The 17,774-nt window shown below is 37.0% G+C and overlaps 1 protein-coding gene and 1 non-coding gene across 4 annotated transcripts in view; both read right to left on the bottom strand.

Annotated features, from left to right (window-relative positions):
• The window catches only part of LOC134754322 (calcium-binding mitochondrial carrier protein SCaMC-2), a 57,238-nt gene that overhangs the window by 13,011 nt on the left and 26,453 nt on the right, over positions 1–17,774 (bottom strand). The window contains exon 1 of one of the 3 annotated variants that reach the window (XM_063690586.1): positions 4,423–4,675. The exons of 1 other annotated variant lie outside the window; for it this stretch is intronic. In XM_063690586.1, the coding sequence (XP_063546656.1) occupies positions 4,423–4,509 (87 nt within the window). In that variant the 5' untranslated portion in view covers positions 4,510–4,675. Of the gene's footprint in view, positions 1–4,245; positions 4,290–4,422; positions 4,676–17,774 lie in introns of those variants that run through there. One more of the 3 variants, XM_063690587.1, reaches the window with a different exon arrangement.
• Positions 13,801–13,872, bottom strand: Trnat-cgu (transfer RNA threonine (anticodon CGU)). The gene has a single exon. It is a non-coding gene; the product is annotated as a tRNA-Thr (tRNA).

Raw genomic sequence — 17,774 nt, 5'->3', positions numbered from 1 at the left:
TCACAGGTGGCACTAACACTTTACAAAAGAGATCATCCAGATTCTAGACAAAAGTCAGAATGGCCTCCTGTACAAACGGAAGTGAATAAGGACATGCTTTTGCTTAGTATGTCCTTGCTAATAAGGTATACAAATTGTCAGCTACTCAGCTACCATTTTGGTATACAAATAACTATGCTACTTGTCTGGGTCAAATACAATATAGTCAGTATATAGTGGAAAATAGAACTAAAATTATTGTTCTTGATTTCTGTACAGCGAGCGACCCGTCAAATGAGGGTGGTCTAAGACTGCGCACTTAAGGTTTGAGACGTGATAAAATAAAAACAAACGGTATCATTGAAGTCAACTTTTGTTATTTTCTTCCCGAATAACAAGACAACATAATTTTAAACTCTATTAGTAAATGAGATCAACCAATCTTGATATATTAGAGCATAATTGGAAAACGAGAAATGCGCATTCTTACACTACCCGCGTTGTAAGAATGCGCAGCAGGATGTGTAAGATTGCGCGGGTGGTGTAAGAATGCGCGATACCTAAGGAAACGCGGTAGCATATCCAGCCAAGTTTAATTATTTACATAAGTCACAAGCAAAGGCGGCAGCACCCGTGTGCGCTGTGTATTGATCATGCCACCATTCATTACAAGCGATACACGTGATCCAGTCTTCAGTAATTGGATCTTTATAGATTTCGCCACATCACGGGCATGCCCAAGAGGGTCAACATCATTTACAACAACATAGCTTGTATAAATTGTAGATTGCTCTTTGGCTTCAGCAAAATTAGCCTCGTGTTTTCTCGTTCGGTTACAGAACTAGCCAAGAAATCAGCTTCAGTGAATAACTCAGGATTACAAGGTGATATTCCTAAAGGTTTAAAACTTTCAGCAGCGCATGCGGGGTTTGCAGCTTTGGGATAAGCTGGAGTGAAGATTTTAAACATTTGGAATATTTATAGTTTTTCCTGGGTTATTTCTGAGCCATTTTTCACATTCATGTGGAAATGGATGTGTAAGACTGCGCGCGCATTTTTACACATTCGTACCATGCGCATTCTTACACATTCCTCCATTTTCACTAAAACATACTGGTAACGCCACCTATGCAAAATGACGTGAACTAGCGACGGCCGTTCAAACGCGCCATCGCATACGCGATCCAAATTCAAGATCTCATATTTTAATTTACCTAGGTCTTATTAGTGACAATACATTTACGTTGAAGAAAAATACGATCAAAATGTGATAAAAACTTCAAACTTAACCTAGAGTATCTTATTTTCACAGTAAACTAAATTGATTCCGGGAGCAGTAACAGGTGCTATTACACTTCAAAACAGCACTGAAGTTAGCCACGAACTTCACATTGTATTTAAGTTATGACGTATGCGCATTCTTATCGACCGCGCAGTCTTAGACCACCCTACCCTAAGTATCTAGGTCTTTAGCGCTGCATGTGTTAGTTTAAGCCTTTTCGTTATCTGATACTGTCATATTGCAATTTTGTAATAAGTCTAGGAATGTGTTTATCGGGCTGGGTATGCGACAAGCGTGCTTTTGGTATAGTTATATGTTCTAAAACATACAACTCTTGAACATAAGTCACCCTGGTCTATGCAATAATAAGTGTTAGTTTAGTTAGTTTAACCATAAATATCAATACGCACTGTGTGTGTACGCACAGGTCCTATAGTGTTTAGCATAGATACAGTCATGGTAAAACAAAATTATGGGAAATTGTTAATTTTATCTATTTCAAAGATAAATTGAGAAAATGATAATTTTATGACATGGCTGTATTATAAAACAATACTTATAAAATCGCATAGCATAATAGTCTAAAATACATAGTACAATATTTGTATTAGGTATACCCCGTTTTTTTATCATTAAAAAAGACTACACGATCTTGACGTGTCTTTTTATTGAAAAAACGCTTTAAATGAATAGTAACTATTACTTATGAAAGATTAAGTAATTGAAATAATTGAATTCCAACGCGGACAGGGCTGATTCAGCCAATGATTAACTAACTTGCTCTTCAATAATGATTCATTGATTTGCTATCTGTGGTGGTCAATGAAGGTCGGGACTAACCCCGAGTGATTTATTTGTTTTGGAATTACAATTTATGACGTGTTATTTTATTAGTTTTTTTTTGTTTAAGAGCATTTCCTTGAATCGTTGTAAATATGTACTTAAAACACCGATTGTGGTAGTAATTAGTTCAGTGATTAGTTTTCATTGTAAAAAAGCTTTCTTTAATTGGTGTTTTTTTTTAAATCTAAGTACCTACCTAAATAAGGAGATCTAGAAACGGCCCTACTAGGGACTTTTTAACTCGTTAATTACAAAATTCGCTCCATCGATATTAGATGGATGAACACAATAGTCGGTATAATCATAATAAGTATGTATTGTAAAAATGATTTAAATTTTTGAAATTATTTAATACATATAGTAAAATACAGATTAGTATAAGTAGTCAGCAGCAGAAGTTGCTAAGCGGGCAAGGTGTTCAAAAAAATCTTGACGCAACTTTATTGTTAAAAGTATAAGAGCGTGTCAATGTAATTTTGAACACTTCGCCCGGTTAGCAACTTCTCCTGCTGACTGTACATTAAATAATTCATCCAAAACGCTTATATAACTTTCGCATAGCAACACCGAAGCTTATTTTTAGAATAATCAAGAATAACTCCAAACAGGCGCATGCCCAATTTTCCACCGCATACCCGCAGCTAGTGTTGTGGATTTAAGTTTTGAGGCGTAAACTACAAGACTTGAGTCGCGACTGCTGAGCCTTGAAGCCTCGAACCTTAAAGCCTCGGAACCTTAACGACTCGAACTAAGAGTTTGTGTTGCTGCTTACGAGCAAAGAAACCTCGAGTCTTTTGGCCTCAAGCTTTAAAGCCTCCTAAGCTTTGAAGGTTTAAGTCTGTAAGGTTTTTAGCAGTAAAGGTTTGGAGCAAAAAGTAAAAGCTTTAAACAAATAAGATCAACCTATGCTATAGGGTAGGCTATAGGCTAAAATTTAATACGTTTTTGTGAAATAGGGAAAAACAGAAAAAGATAATTATGACTTATCGCGTTTTTAGAGTTCCGTATAGTCAACTAGGAACCCTTATAGTTTCGCCATGTCTGTCCGTTCGTCTGTCTGTCAGTCAGTTCTGCAGAAACCGTTTTGTTTTTTTTTGTCTCTTAGTTGTTTAGTTTGCGTTCATGAATTAGTCAATAGCGAAGGCGGTTAAAAATTAAAACGTTCAAGCGGTTCAAGTAATCACCCAGTCTTAATAAGGTAATAAATATTTTTTTAAATACTTTTATTTTTATTTCTTATGACTCACTCATATAGGACGGAACGGAACGGGAAAATTTTAAAATATAGTTTCATAGAAAATGTATCTGGATGTACATACGCAACGGAATCACGGTTTTAAATGGTCCACCCTGTATACGTCGCAAGCAGTAAATGCGTTAACTGATGTTAAGTTACTCTTCCGATATAGATAGGTATATTATAATATTCGTAAATTCTCTACACAAAAAGAATTTCTGCAAAGAGAGCTCAACGTATGAGCTCTAAGCTTGACACAAGCTTTTAAGGTTCGGGGGCTTGAGCTTAAGTTAAAAAGCTAGAGTTCCCTATGAGGCCCGAGTCTTAAAGACTTCATTTTGACAAGTCATAAAAAGTTTGAGTCGTTAAGGTTCTAAACAGCTTTGTGAGCAAACCTTTAACGTTCTAGCTTTCAAAGCTTGAGCCTTAAAGGTTCGCGAGTCGTTAAGGTTCAAAAGTCTTAAAGGCTAGTCTTTTAACAACACTACCCGCAGCCGTTACTAATTATAATGTTTTCTTTTTTTTTTTCATTTCGAACTCTATCATTTTCTCGTACACCAATTTGTCAAGGTCCTTATTATTATTGACATAAAGGCGATTACGGATTGCATTATTAAAATTAATGGTTCCACCCGTTGGTCGACTCGTTTCCCTAGCAACAGTCCGCACCACGTGGGTAAAAGACATTCCGCACGAATATAAAAGAGCGCGGGGCAGTTTAGAAAGAGTAAGTAGATTTTGACAGTTTGCCAGTTGCATTGAGAATTTACAGTTCCGTATTTAATAATGCAAGAATCAGACATATTCGCTGCGGCTTGAATGCTTTCCAAATGCCACAGGTGTCATATCTAGACAGCTCAAGGCTAGAAAGTGGGTTTTGGAATTCTAAATGGTTCTCGGTTACCTTTACGATCCATTCCCAAGCGTCATAATAAGATTCCATATCCATGTTGAGTCACTTTTAATTTCTAATGTCACTAAGAAGAAATATCAAAGTATTCTCGATCGAAGTGACCGAACAGAAGTCTAGACGCGGACTGGCACTAGCGAGCCGCTAAGCACTAATTTAGAATGCATTTACCTTTGCCAAACATCTTCGGAAGACGATCAGGAAGTCCTCGAAGACGTCGCCCGTTCCGACCGCGAGCTCCTCCAGTTCCAGAGACATTTCGATATTATCTAATTTACACGGGTAAATAAGATAAATACTATTAAAATTTTATTCTATGATCACAGATCGTTTGCTTTGGACTATCAGATCTTATAGTCTATTCTATAATACTATTTTAGCTAAGAGTGCGGGACGCGAAACGCGTTCGATTCGACCAGCGAACGGTGTCACACTGGCGTCACGGGCCTGGCGGTCCTCACTCGTCGTGTCGGCGTTTCGTTTCGTCATCCTTCGCGGACATAATTCCAAACACTTCCCAACTTAAACGCTCAAGAGAACCATTGTGTGCATGCTCTCCGATAACGTTAAGTTTATACGGTAACAGTTACACGAGTTCGCCTGAGCGTTGAACTCGCCAGCGCTCGGTAAGCGGATCGGAATTCGAGACGAGTTTATAGAACTGTGAACCGCATGGCAGCGGTAAGAGCCGACGAGCCAGTACCACGATACCCGACGACTCTAATCAAACGAGTAGTTATAACAGTGAAGCTAACGCTATAAGCAGCCGTCTTGGTGATACAGTGGTACAGGCATAATAGCTGATAAAGAACGTTCGGTCAGGACAGGTTACTGGGGGCTCGGCTCGGCTGTGCGAAGTGCGATTGCGAGTTTAGGTAGCAACGTCGGTTATATGTAGACATTGTAGACTATGTAGACGAAGGTGAAAGCGATATGAATGTTATTATATCTTCTAGAACGGAGTACGCACTCGACCTCTTGTGTGAGCCCTTTAATTAGTGAAGATAAAACATTCCATGTCCTTAAAATTTTCCATTAAAAATAAACAATAAACTACGCTATGACGTTTTTTGACGCCCCCAAGGAGGCGCGACTCACTGTTTAAAAACTATTTTCGAACGATAAAATGGTAGTAACACTAGTGACCATTAAGCTCACTACATTCATCATCATCAATTGACATAAGGTCATTAGGAACTTATGTCAATTTTTAGATCTATATATGAAAACATTAAGTATGCATAAATTCGGCTGGCGTGAATGAAAATAAACGGGACATCATTGTGTGACATCCTGTCATAGCTACGTTAGTATTTATAAGCAATTTGACAGAATTGACATAGGTACCTACACATATACTGGGTGTGACCTGTAACCTCATTAAACTGCGGGCTGTGATCCTCAAACTGACTAACATTTGTTCAGCGATTAAATTTTTAAAAGTTATTGAACAAGTGTCATCGTTTTGAGGAGTATTTCGTGTTATAGGCCACACACGGTATACATATACTTTCTGACACTTAGTTATTCCACGAGTTCACATTAGGATTGCTAATGAATTATATTAGCCACGAGTAAATATAATAGAAATATACAATCATTGCAACTTGTTATTTTAGGCAATATGTATTACAATTTAATGTATTGCAATTAGAACTCTAGATTCTGGAACTATATAGCATACTGCATTTGTATGTAAAACATGTACTCGCTATAATTTCTTTGTATCTACTATGTATTTGTGTCGTAAAACTGTTCTTTGTCTAAAGTTTTAGTTGATACCTACTTCTATACATTGGGGTCTGTTTCTGTTCTATGCTCTTAAGTTCAATGTTCCAATTCAATATTCATGCTCGAGTCTAATTTAAGCAAAAATGTACATTTTTGACGAGGAGTGTCTGGAGGTGTGTCGAAAATTAGCATTGCATACTTACCTACATATAGGTATTTTAGGAGTATTTCCATAAAAAATGGCCCATTCTTATTGGTAAAAACATTTAAGCACCTACACTCGATAGAAAATTGAGGTAATACGAGAGTCGGACCAAGTTAACTCTGCATAACATTTGCAGTGACAAAGTGTGGCACTGTCATCATTAATGTCATATATCTTTGAAAATATGATGTGTATAATGACATGCCCTCACTTTGGTATATTCAAGTCGGTGCAAAGTTAGCTTAGACGGCCTACAAGTCGGCTTAGTTGGTCACATTTGGGTTTCCTAAGGGTCTCCGGCAAGCTCGGTTCTCCATACAAACGTAGTTCCGCTCTCATTTTAAAACGGCTAGCTAGCCTTTGCTTTAAAATTTTGTAATTATATAGGTAGATGGATGGATGGATGGATGTTTTTAGATCATTTTAACCCCATTCAACAAGGAATAAGGTTAAAAATTAAATATACATGCAATGCACTTCTAACTTATTTTGTAAGTAACTAGTTGGCGGCTACGAGAACAAAAGCAGATAATAGTATTGTAATAATACAATGTCATTATTAGTACATGCAGGTAAGTGCATTAGCTCAGTTGATATGATTCGATCTATACAATAGGATAAGGTATATCTAAGTAATTAGTTTATGTAGCTTCAGATAACATAGTAAAAAAAACAGCGAATTTAAGTTTTTCATACAAAACTTGTTTTTGCTCTATTTCGTTTGTTAGCTATATCATTGAGTAACTTCTAGAGCGGTACTGTCATAGTAAATTTTGTAATCCCAGTAAATTCACTGCCATCTGTCGACACACTTTAAAACTAAAAATGAAGATTTATAAAAATACGATAGAATGTATTTAAATATAGATAAATGATTTTTTTTATTTGCATTAATTATTTTTATGATTTTGACCCATGTTCTTTCACTGATATGCGTTAAAATTGTTAAATAACAAACGAAACCGTCAACGCCATCTATTCGACTGTAGGCCAAAACTAGTAGCGCCCTCTGAACGAGAATCAAATTTTCTTGATTTTCGAGGTACGTTTTTTCCTTAGACTGTATCTATCTATTACGGAGTTATATCTATCTTTGGCTATATAAACTAATTTCAGACCTAGATATACCTCATGTCATTGTATGTGCAAAGAATTCTTACAATCCAAAACGTTATGAGAGCGGAAATACGTTTGTAAGGGTAGGTGCAATTCGGCCGAGCTTCCCGGGAACTCTTAATTGAATTTCAATAAAAACAACACGAAAAAATATAATAGCATCAAACAATTGTGGTCAAACGTATTGTTCCACTGCATGTAAAAACTGGACTGTACTATATTTTGTCACATTACTTACTTTTTGTCGATACCATCATTCCCCCTACCTTCCATTCCTTTCTGGATAGTGTGTCAAAAAATGTGATCTTATATACGCAGTAATCAATCTTATAAAATACACATCCACATAAGTTAATTTAATCTAATCTACTATTTTTATTATTATCCCAATATTTATAATATTACATGTAATTTTTACATATACAACATTAAAACTAAAGTTAAATCTGGAAATAAAATAAAAACACTAACTATAAAATCCTTCTTACAAGTCGGACTGCGGCATGGACCCCATGACACTGGCGGCGTTACCTCTCTGTATCGCAAGAGAAATACGTTGAGAGTTGAGAGAGGTACGCGCCAGCCCTGGGATCCCCACCTGATAGTGTGTCTGAAAAGGGACAGCCGATTTCAAGTCTAGATCAGTGAAATATTTCGTCACAGACGTTCTGGCATCGTATAATGTAGCCTTGGTTACATGAGAGAAATGCGGAAGTGTTATTTTTGGGGCTGCCGACTGACAACGCATGAATATAAATCGTTAAGCGACAAGCCAATCGATGCGATTAATAATCGCGTAATCGATTTGGTAGAACGAAAACGGATTCCGTAATCGATGACGGCAATTGCGCCTAGGCAGTAGGCACTTCGCATTTTATTGCAAAAATATGGCTGTAAGTCTCTAATTTATAATAAACCTTATCGGTTTTGGCAAAAAAAAATCGTTTTTGGTACAAGATTGTATTGCTGTACTTTTCTTTCCACAGACAACTAATACTCATAGAAACAATTCTAAAAACCCCAAACACATCGCTACCTACTAATTATTTCGTATTTATTTACCCTAAATTTAGCAGGAGCGACCAAAAATTAGCGAGGCATCTTATTTTCATCAATCGTACTTCAATGCGTGTTGAGCTATTTATGAGCATCTTTCACACCGATATATCTGATGGCGACTGTATGTCTATTCTTAACCAAAATCTGGGGTTTTACAAAATGGAATGTAGTTGCGGAAGTGTACATTGATTGGTCAAACCAAAAGGAGCGTGCAAGAGGGTGAAAGGGCACATAGCGACAGTTAAAAGTTGCCAAGTACACAAATCCGCGATCGCCGAACATCTTCTTACATCCGGCGCAAATCACTGGATTGAGCTTCATAAACCAAAAGTTGTCTCCACTAAACGCCATTATTATCCTCGAGTTGTGCGAGAAGAGATTGATATCAACAAGCACCCCAGAAATGTTATAGGGAAGATGGTTTTAACTTATCGGCAACTTGGGGACCAGTGATCCAGAAGTGAAAGCCAAGGGATCTATCTTCGGATGTGTGCGTGGATGTTGTGAGTGTTGCGTGTCGGAATATTGCCAATAATTAACATTTATGTGTAGTGGATGGTTTGAAAATGTGTTGTCTACCCCGAACATTTTCATACACTTCGTCGGGTAGTCACACAAATCTGACATTTTGCTGGGACGTCAGTTAGCCGCGACCACGACCAGTGAAACCTGTATCGAAACATCGGTAAATAAAGGTAATAAAATTAATTCGCGAAAGACCCGATTGTAAATTTGATTTAATATCGTCAGAGGACAACTAAAAGTCACTAATTACTAAACAAAAATTTACCTTATTTTGTTACTTATATGGTTCACTATGGCTATGAACTTGTGGTGGTAATTAGTGAGTTTTGGTTGTCACCTGACGATATGCATTCTTATTCTTAACTGCTCCAGTTTCGTAGAATTTGGAAGACTAGAGCATATTTTAAAACGGACACTCATTGTAATGCCGCTAATAACATAGACATTGGCACAGAAAGTATTTCAAGAATACATAGGCGTAACTAAGAAAAGAAACTACAGGTGTAGGTATGTTTCAATAAAATGTTACTTATGTTAGTTAACTTGAAATTAAATAAAAGCTAAACGTACGCTAGCTATGTTTAAACTTAAAAATTAATAGTAGACTTGACAGTTTATCTTTAAACATCCGAGGCTATAGTATCATATCATGCCAATTTTTAGAGTTGCATTAGGTACAAACGTTATGTCACTGAAACACTTCTGCCATGGTTCAAAAATTGCGCGTTAAACTTAAACGTTACCTATTCTGATCTCAATGCATATGGTTGAAATTTTAATTTTTTTAATTTGAATTTTGCTGGCGAGAACATAGGAGAGAAAACACTCCCCACGAAGAATTATGCTAACTACATAATCGCTAATCGCTTCTTGTTAATCATGGCCCGCCGGACAGCTGTTTTGTTGCCGGCGGCATTTGCCAATTTTCTAAAGTTTCCGTGAACGGCGTCATTATGACTTGTGACGTCACAGTGTCGCCTCAGTAGGTCACGGATGGCTAACAATAAAACGTAGTCTCATCGAAACATGATTTTTATGCCGAAATCTGCCGAAACCGAAACAAGTTCTTCGGTCGGACATTACCGAAAATACCTACAGTTTTATGGCAGTTTTTTGGCCGAAACCGAACCATCGGCTGAAACAAGATTTTTAAACTTCGGTCGGACACTAGGCAAAATGCCGGGACAACGCGAGGAAGATGAGTAATAATGTCTCCATACTTTTAGGACCTTTCAAAGACAAAATAAACGAATCCGATTCAGATCTCATTAATGCCATTCATAATGTGCCGTAGCGCGGAAGTAAAAGCTGCCGTTAAAAGCACTATGGCCTGGACTTAAAGTCGAAATTTCCTTAATTTGTATGAACATCGTTTGTAGTTAAGTCATGCATGCTGAGCTCATCCGTCCATCCTTCGAGCGCTTTTATAAAATCTAGACCTGAGCAGTTATTAGTAGTTCAGTGCATACATCGAAATTCTAGAATGTGATTTAGCCAATTAGTTATTTATTAGACATAAAGAGACGGCTGAGGCACATGTCAGACCGGTGGCTAGAAAGCGACTAGCTCTGGGCTAAGAGTATTTACTCTCTAATAAGGTAATTGTAAAGCTATTTCTTATTAGTTTTATATTTAAAACGACATACTGGGTTAGCATGAAACTTTGGGCCACCCCACATTTATAGCGTCTTTTGAGCGTCGGCGTGTGGTACGTAGTAACTATTTATTAATCTGTGGTGTGGTCGGCGTCTAGTCACTCTAGTCAGCGGCGTCAGCGCTATGGAAAATGGCGTCGCTGCGCAGTTGCACCAACGTTGCGTCGAGCAACAGCCATAGAGTTGACTAGACGCCGACGCTTGGGAGAAGCTAGTGTGGGGCGAAGCATAAACATTCATGATATGTATTCGTTTTTATTTAAATGTGGGGGTGGCTTTTTGGCGGAGGATTTTGATGAGTTACTTTCTTTAATTAGATGGGGGCAAGGCTTCTTAGAAAGCGCTATAACAAGTGAACCCATAAGAAAATATACAATGTGAAGAGTGTGATGCAATCGTTCACATAACACGCCCTCAATGACTTTAGATGCGATACCACTTTACATACCAGATAAGTTTACGCGATTCACTGTTTTTGTTTTTTTCGCGATATCATTTTTTAGTAGGTAGGTACAAGTCATTTGTATGACCGATCGGGTCATATTTACATACCTATCATATGTGCTGTTACATTTAGCAAAAATAAAACTTAAGAGTCCTTAGCAATTACAAAAATAAAAGTAAAAAATGAAAACAAACAAATTAATTTTATTTTTCAAGCAAGGCGAAAAAACGGAAAGTAGATCAGCGAAAAATACACGCAACTTTTTATGCATTTTGCTGATTAAACCAGTGGAAATTCATACCATAATATTTAGTGCGGTCAAAAGATACGTCTCTCTTAAATCACTTAAATGTACACACCTATAGTAAAAACGATTTGAAATTTCATAAAGAATAATGACTTGATTCGATAACAAATTGTAAACAGCTTATTGACGAATTTTAACGTTAAACATAACTTAACCTTTATTTTTATGCAAAAAAAAAACTGTCGATCTGTTCATACGAATTACAAGTAACTTCGCTTACGATTACAGAAGGTTTGGCGCACGGAATACAATGGTTTGGTGCAACCTAGTCTTAATTTGTCCCGTGACAAATTCTGAAATCCCTTTTCGATTGTCGATACACTTATATTGGTTTCGAAAAACACAATATTTCAGCTATACTCAAAAGTCTCAACATAAATAATTGCATTTTATTATAGCTACTTTAAGCCTCGCGTCCGTTTGTGACGTCACGGTTTAGTTGGTGGTAGATCTGCCGTTAGAATCATATTAACATATATGTTTTCCCCACACTAGCTCGGAAAGCCGTCTTTTATCCTTTAAAACAAGCGGGGAATAACGCATTTTATCCACTAGTGGGGAAAGTAATTTGACCTTGGACGGAGTGTGTAGCTTTTGACAGATAACAAAACGTAAAACGCTCATAATAATGGTTCGTTCGATATTAATTATCATTAAATAAGTGGTTTGAGGATTTAATAAAAAATACCACATTTAGCTTTATTTAATGATTTTGAGTCATAAACCTTAAATTCCATAAGAAACATCTGTTTTTTTAATGATGTTGAATGTAATTCTGAACGCACAAGTTGAGTCGATGCAATTTCAAAACGCAACGTCAGAAATGTCAACATTGTCAACAAAAATTTTCTCACCGACTCCGACACGTTAAAATACACAACTTCCAGTTTTCTGTTATAATATCGTATTCTCGTAAAAAAATGAGTGATCCCAGTGATGATTGCTCGTGTTTCAATTCCACACTCGCGGGTAAAATACAACTTAGCACCCTTGTATAAGAAATAACTATTCTTTGAAGCCATTACTTCCATGATTCTTTGTTGCTGTCATCATGCCAATTGTATGTACCTAAATGTAACAAACTAGTTTCAAGATCAAGCTATCAAAAGTACCAGGCGATCATAATGAACAAAGAGCACGAAACACGAGCCGATGATAATTAGGTGTTACGTAACGATAATTGTTTGGTCACGGGCCATTTGACGAGGTACTTAGGCTTTGACTGGATAGCACTGACCATTAGGTACTTTGCACTAATGGAAACAGGACCGGTACAAAGTTACTGTTTCTAATGCATGTCATTGAATATAATGTTTATGTCAAAATTAAAATTATTAAATATATACATAGGAGAATGTGGAAAAAAGATTTAAAATAAATATGTGTAAATTTCATGCTATAGAAAAAAAAAGTATGTATTACAAACAGGAAAAAAATAATTGAAATGTTAATGGTGGAACATACATTAATATCAAGTACTAACTACATTTATAAAGTGTTTATTAACATTATAATACATTTTATTTAGGCACCATTTATACAGCTTATTTTTAAATTTAGGGAAGTCAAGGGTATTTAAGTCGTCCGGTGAGCGATTAAAAATCTTTATCGACATGTACAGTACACTTTTCTCGAAGGAAGCTGTGTTACGGGTCGGATAACTTAGATTAAAAGTATTAAAACCATTATTCTTGGACGTAGATCTAGGATCAGCTGGCATTATTTTGTACTTATCTATATGGGTTTTAAGTAGTTTTGACAAACAGGCATATTTCATATATGTACAGTCGCCATCAGATATATCGGAGTGGCCGAGGTGCTCAGAAATAGGTATCTGAACACGCACTTAACGCCTTGACAATAGAGGCGTGTTCAAATATTTGCGAGCGCCTTAGCCGCTCCGATATATCTGATGGCGACTGTTGTTTTATGAAGAGCGGTTAACAAGAAATACCGGTATTGGCGTCGCATATAGCTCAAACACATTTTTTTCTGTAATATGAATGCCCGAATAGCATATGAGGATGTCATTAGAAAGAGACAAAATTTAAAAGAGGGTGGTAAGTTTTAGGAAATAATGTTTTTTCTTGTAGTTAACGCATATTACCTATGTTACTTTCAGGTTATAAAACGTACCTATTAAACAGGAGATTACTCAAGATTTAGCAAGAAAACTATTGCCACGTTAGGTAAATTGCATATAAATATTTACAAGTTTTAGGTACGAGTTAAGAGTTACTAATATCAACCTTATTTATAAATTATAATGATGCCTGGGATTCCCAAAATATCATACCTAGGGTAAACCCCAGTCCGAGGAATTAGATAAGTATTAAATAACAACTAATTAACAACAATATATGATAATCTTCCTAAACAAATGAGAGTAAACACAATGACTAATGAACTCCATTAAATTTCCTCATAAATGTACCTATAGGTACCTATTGTAAAATGACATTTCACATTTACCTAATGCGGTCCAAGGAGTGGCCAAGTCCACCGGTGGCCGAGGCGGGAATCGAACCCGCGTCTTCAGCTTACGCGGCTAACGTCCTGACCACTAGACCACCCGGCCACGGCAATATTTCATTAAATAATTTAATTTGTTCCCGAGTTGGGTAATATGGTTGTCACTATATAATATCATACCATCTAATAAATACTTTTTTCTGAGTAAAGTACAATTAACCTAGGTTTGAGAAAGCCTCAAGATTGTTCATTAACAAAGATTAATTATAATATAAGTGCCTATTGAACTATGAAACGTGATTGAACTATGAACCTTGATTTCTAGTTTATATAATAGGCAATAATGATAAAATAATTGGCATAGCATGATCTTAATAATCTTATTTGTGTGTATTTGAATAGTTATTAACAATTTATAGAACGTCTAAAATGTGTGTGACGTGTGACCTACATGCCAACAACCATAACCAATCCAATCAAAACAACTAAAATCAGACCGAGGACTCCAATTTTTGGACTTTTGAATTTGGAACTTTCTTTTATCTCTATAAGCGCCACTTGTACCATCCCACTAACCCGGGGTTAACCGGTTAAACCGTTAACCCAGTGTCAAATTGTACTGGTAACTATGGTAACTCCAGGTTTAACCGCTTTTCCGTACAAAGGGTAAAAATGGGACCCTATAACTAAGACTCCTCTGTCCGTCTGTCTGTCACCAGTATGTATCTCATCAACCGTGATAGACAGTTGAAATTTTCAAAAATGATGTATTTCTGTTGCCGCTATAACAAATATACTAAAAAGTACGGAACCGTAAGTGAGCGAGTCCGACTCGCACTTGGCCGGTTTTTTCGTACCGATAGCAAGTTGAAAGATGCAAGATGGACCAAAAAGTTTCATCATTTTAGCTACATATCGTGCGCTGAAGTTTCACTCATTAACTATTTCAATACTGTGTTTGTGAAGGCGTAAGGTGACACAGAAAGTATTGGATCATGTGTTTTACAGGCGTATATCAGCTAAAAAGGGAAAAAGTAGGCTTCAAAATAATAAAGTTACAATATTTTAAAATTCGACTGTAAAATTTGCTGTCGTGTCTAGGTATCGTTAAGGCTTGACTTGTGGGTACCATCTAGGAGTTTCTCAAAAACAAATATTTGTAATAAACACACTAAACAAACAAACACCCGGGATCTCCTGTTTCGTGGACAGTTTACTACAGTATCGACTAGACTAGGAGGAGTTAAATTATTAATTAAACCATAATTGCATCTTGATAAGTAAATGATAAACGCAACGAAAAGTGACGAGATCATTTCCGTACAATTACTGAAGTATTTAGTTTTTTAGGGTTCCGTACCCAAAGGGTAAAAACGGGACCCTATTACTAAGACTCCGCTGTCCGTCTGTCACCAGGCTGTATCTCATGAACCGTGATGGCTAGACAGTTGAAATTTTCACAGATGATGTATTTCTGTTGCCGCTATAACAACAAATACTAAAAACAGAATAATATAAATATTTAAATGGGGCTCTCATACAACAAACGTGATTTTTTTGCTGTTTTTTTTCCGTAATGGTACGGAACTTTTCGTGCGCGAGTCCGACTCGCACTTGGCCGGTTTTTTAAAACGATTTTCAGTTGGCTAGCCTAATCTCTTTAATCACCTGTCTTTTCATGTATTTCATTTGCTTTAACGTATACAAATCTAGAAAATGGCCGTACGCTCGCTCCCTCGCCAATTGAGGCTGAGGCCGTGCTAGACCGACGGGGAAGTGCCACGTCACGTTGTTTATAGTGGAATATTCTGTGGTGTTATTCTCTTATTTACGTCTGGCCGGTCGCGAATAATTACCAAACACTGTCCAATGCAAAGTTTGTGCAGAGTTAGCTTAGTCCGAATCTAACTTGACTCCTAAACCTATAGATCATATCAAATACGAGGTTAAAAGCCTCATACTAACTGCATTCTGTCTCGTAGTACCCAATTTTGAACCTTACTCCCAAATGTAAAAGATCCAAAACGAATGTGTACCTTAAGCCCGATTACCATATTAAAAGTATGCAACACAACACGACACGACAGACAAATGTGAACCTGGCTTTAGTTCGGGTCGTGAAAGTACAGTCAGTCACGCAAATTCAAGGTGAAGGGTGCGCACTGTTAAAAGTTAAAGGGAGAAAGGCTCGTCTTTACACCAATACGTTTAAGGTTTCATTTCCCTTGGAGTTTATTTAGTACCTATAGATGTCCGCCGAGGTCACCATGTGGGGTTTCTAAAGGCGTTCATAAGTTCAATCCGCTGTTAAGCCGAAGTAGCCGAACGATACTGCATAGGAAAATGTACAAGCACGTGCGTGGCTTAAGAGGATAGTTGACAGCCGCTTCTCATTTTCCTCCATGGATGGATGAACATTATGGAAAAGAGTTTGAAGCGAAAAACGAATTCCATACAAATTATTAAAAGCTCTAACTCTTATAATAATCAAAGAATTGAATGAAATTAAACGAAAGGGCATAGCTGTGGTTAATATACATCAAATTGCGTAAAAACATTTTCTATGATATGGTCGTTAATGTATGTAGCACCTGAGGATATAACTTTCGCCACAGATGACGTTTTTCACTAAAACTTTACCTGACTTTCACTAACTAGTGTAGAAGTTATAGTCGATAGTTAGTGAAAGTCAGGTGAAGTTTTAGTGAAAAACGTCAGATGAACTTTAGTTCAGCTATAACTGTCGCACTAAACGAGACGGGAGGTCTTCATTTGATGAAAACTTTGTGACAAAACTTGCGTACATGCGCGAAAATATTCTTAGATGTGTCGTTTGCCTTAACAAGTTCCTAATAATTGGGCGTGCGTAGAAATTATAACCCAAATCCTCTTGTAGGTAGCCCAGCTCAGCTATGAATCGTTTATTCGTTGGTTATACTCGTAAACCAAAAAGTATATGCTGTATTCTGATAAGATGTCAGTCGATAAAGAAAACTAGTAACTAAGCAGCAATCTTTAAACTTCATTTTCGGCAGTTTTATTTATCATAACAAATGATTCGCTCATTGCCTTGACCGCTACGACGGCCTAGATATTGACCCTGCGCGATACCGCACTTAAACTACAGTACACACAAGACATACGTCCAGTCTTACATGACCCTCAAGTATATAACAACTACGCGTACTCAGAGCTCTAACCCGGTTAAAGCTTTATCCCGGTATTTTGCTACGCTACGGCTCATGGGAGCCTGGGGTCCGCTTGACAACTAATCCCAAGAATTGACGTAAGCACTAGTTTTTTACGAAAGCGACTGCCATCTGACCTTCCAACCCAGAGGGGAAACTAGGCCTTATTGGGATTAGTCCGGTTTCCTCCCGATGTTTTTCTTCACCGAAAAGCGATTGGTAAATATCAAATGATATCATTATAATCTATAAGTTCCGAAAAAGTCATTGAAAGTTGCACGCTCTTACCGCTAGGCCAGAGCTCTAACCCGTACTCGATTTTATAAATGCTGTATAAGATGCGCTTTTAATAACATGCGAGTTATCGTACTTGTAAACTGGATTTACTGTTTTGTAACCACAGTAAATTCACTGCCATCTATCGACACACGATTACAACTAAAAATAAAAATATCAAAAAATGTATTTATTTATGGATAAATGTTTTTTTTTATTTGCAATATTTGCATTAATTTATGATTTTGACCCATGTTCTTTCACTGATATGCGTTAAAATTGCTAAATAACAAACGAAACCGTCAACGCCATCTATACGACAGTAGGCCAAAGCTAGTGGCGCCATCTGATCGAGAATCAAATTTTCTTGATTTTCGTGGCACGTTTTTTCCTTAGACTGTATCCATCTATAACGGAGTTATATCTATCTTTGCTGTATGTAAACATGTAGGTACGGGTTCAGCTGTTCAGAAGTTTTATCAGGCATCTTAGGGCCGACACACATGGACTGCAACCCGACTGCAATTTGTACGGGAACTGCACG

Source organism: Cydia strobilella, chromosome Z, assembly GCF_947568885.1.
Source record: "Cydia strobilella chromosome Z, ilCydStro3.1, whole genome shotgun sequence".
Taxonomy (NCBI): domain Eukaryota; kingdom Metazoa; phylum Arthropoda; class Insecta; order Lepidoptera; family Tortricidae; genus Cydia; species Cydia strobilella.
Note: the sequence above shows the minus strand (reverse complement) of the source record. Positions and strands in the feature narration are given on the sequence as shown.